The sequence below is a fragment of the Pistacia vera genome, unplaced genomic scaffold (assembly GCF_008641045.1).
Source record: "Pistacia vera cultivar Batoury unplaced genomic scaffold, PisVer_v2 Contig349, whole genome shotgun sequence".
NCBI lineage: Eukaryota > Viridiplantae > Streptophyta > Magnoliopsida > Sapindales > Anacardiaceae > Pistacia > Pistacia vera.
In genome coordinates this window covers 118,322-120,600 of record NW_022196167.1, presented here as the reverse complement: position 1 = coordinate 120,600, position 2,279 = coordinate 118,322, and the positions used below count along the sequence as shown (strand labels likewise).

The 2,279-nt window shown below is 33.0% G+C and overlaps 1 protein-coding gene across 1 annotated transcript; it reads right to left on the bottom strand.

Moving 5' to 3' along the window:
• Positions 1-823: 823 nt before the first annotated feature.
• LOC116139223 (putative disease resistance protein RGA3) lies at positions 824-1,927 on the bottom strand. Its single transcript, XM_031424895.1, has one exon. The coding sequence runs from the start codon at positions 1,925-1,927 to the stop codon at positions 824-826; it is 1,104 nt and encodes a 367-aa protein (XP_031280755.1).
• Positions 1,928-2,279: the final 352 nt, after the last annotated feature.

Sequence of the window (2,279 nt, the reverse complement as noted above, 5' to 3'; positions counted from 1 at the left end):
TTACATTCTCTCACACTAATTGAAGTTAGATTTGTAAGGGAGGAAAGCCAGTTACACAACTTCACACCCATAAATGAACTTATATCAATTTTTTTCAGATTTGGGTGTGGCTTTAGACCTTCAAACACCACTTCATCAATCCCTTGATCCTCTTTACCATCACTTCTCCCCCAGTCTAATATTAGAGACCGAAGAAATTGCTTATTTTCTAAGTTGACCAACTTACAGTTTTCCTAATATTTTAAATTTTAAATTTTTAGTATTCCTCTCAAGTTTTTCAACCCATTCAATTCCTCTAATCCACCGTTTATCCTTTTTGTGCGACTTACAACAAATAATGATAGAGTCTGAAGATTACCCAAACACCCCAGTCCAGAGGGCATTCCAATTAACGAATCACATTTCTTATTTATAAGATGCCTAAGGTTAGAGATTTTTCTAATACCTCTTGGTAGTTCCTTAAGCTTATCACAACAAGAGAGATCTAATGTTTCCAAATTCCATAGCCTCAACAACGAATTAGAAAGTATTTCTATATGCATATAAGAAAGATTGAGATAGCGTAAATGCTTCAATTCACTTATTGAACTCTTCAATTCACCATTTGAACACAAGTTTTGAAACCTTAACCCTCCAAAATCCAATGTTCGCAAGAATTTATACTTTGACAAAATTTCATTATCGTCAACCAAGTCGAATTCCCAATTTGATTGATAAAATAAAAGTAAACTTCTTATATTTTTAGCACTATATAATTTAACTGGAAAATTCAATGACTGTTTTACTTCACCACAATCTAGTGATAGATGACGACATTTTACATCTACATTTTAACCCTATTAACAATTTCTATGGTGCATTCAATTCCCGCAACTAATTGTGCAAGGTCGCGCATAAGACCATGCATCTTACATGCAATTACATTACCCCATTCATCATATTCAGGATCTTGCAAAAAAGACCTCAAAATTAAAGCCATAAAATACTTATTACCAACATCTTCTAGACATTCCTTGTTTGATGCCTGAAGAAACCCTTGTGCCATCCATAAACAAATTAATTTTTGCTTCTTAATTTTATAATCTCTTGAAAATAATGCACAGTAAGTAAAACATTGTTTCAAATATGAGGGGAGGTGATCATAACTAAACTTGAGCAATGGCAAAATATCACTTTCTTCTTTAAACACTTTTGACATTTCAGAATCCTTGAAATGTAACCAATCATCTTCATTATTATTACCATAAAGTAATTGCCCTATTGTCATTATTACAAGAGGTACTACTCCACACTTTGCTACAATCCCCTTTCCAAACTCTACTAGTTTTGAATCTTTAGGCTCTATCCCATTTTCAAAGGCTTTTTGTGTGAACAAAGACCAAGACTTTTTTTCATCAAGTCCTCTCAAGGGATAGATATAAGATTTAATTTTACTAGTAACCCTAGCAATTTGCTCACTACGTGTAGTGACCAATATCTTACTTCCTCTCTCTCCGTCCATTAACAAATTTTTTAATTCATCCCATTTCTTGGGATCCTCATTCCATATGTCATCCAAAACTAGTAAATATTTTTTCCCATTAATTTTATTTCGAAGGGATTCTTGTAATTGATCTAATTCAAGTCCTTCAGGTTTCTTACTAGTTGCAGATTTTAAGATCTTTTCCACAATTATTTTCACCTTAAAGTCGTTAGATACACACACCCACATCTTTAATTGAAAATGTTTTATGATATTCTCATCATTGTATAAAAGCTGAGCAAGTGTAGTCTTTCCTAATCCTCCAAAGCCAAATATGGAAATGACTGAAACATTCTCATCAACATTTGAGTCCAACAAAAGATCTACAACTTTGTTTTTATCATTATCTCTTCCTATAACCTTTTCTGCATGTACAAAAGAGTGTGTTTCTCTTTCTATATTCATGATTCTTAAGTGTGTTTCTCTTTCTATATTCATCACTCTTTTTTCATCAAGACTCTCACTATGGTGGAAATCCCTATCAGTTTTAATCATTTCTAGTTTCCCCCTAACAGTCTTAATCTTATAAGCAATTTTAAAACTATAAATAATTTGATTAGATTTGGAGAAGAAGATCCTTACCTCTTTTACCATTTAATTTCCACCCAAAGCCTCTTGTTGTGAAAAATGAGTAGAGAAATCATCTAGCAAGTCATCGGCCGCATAAAATGCATCTTTGAGCCTTTCAATCCAATCTATCACCACAGGGTTTATTATGCTATGCTGCTCCTCAGCATCGCGAAGTACAAGTTTGATA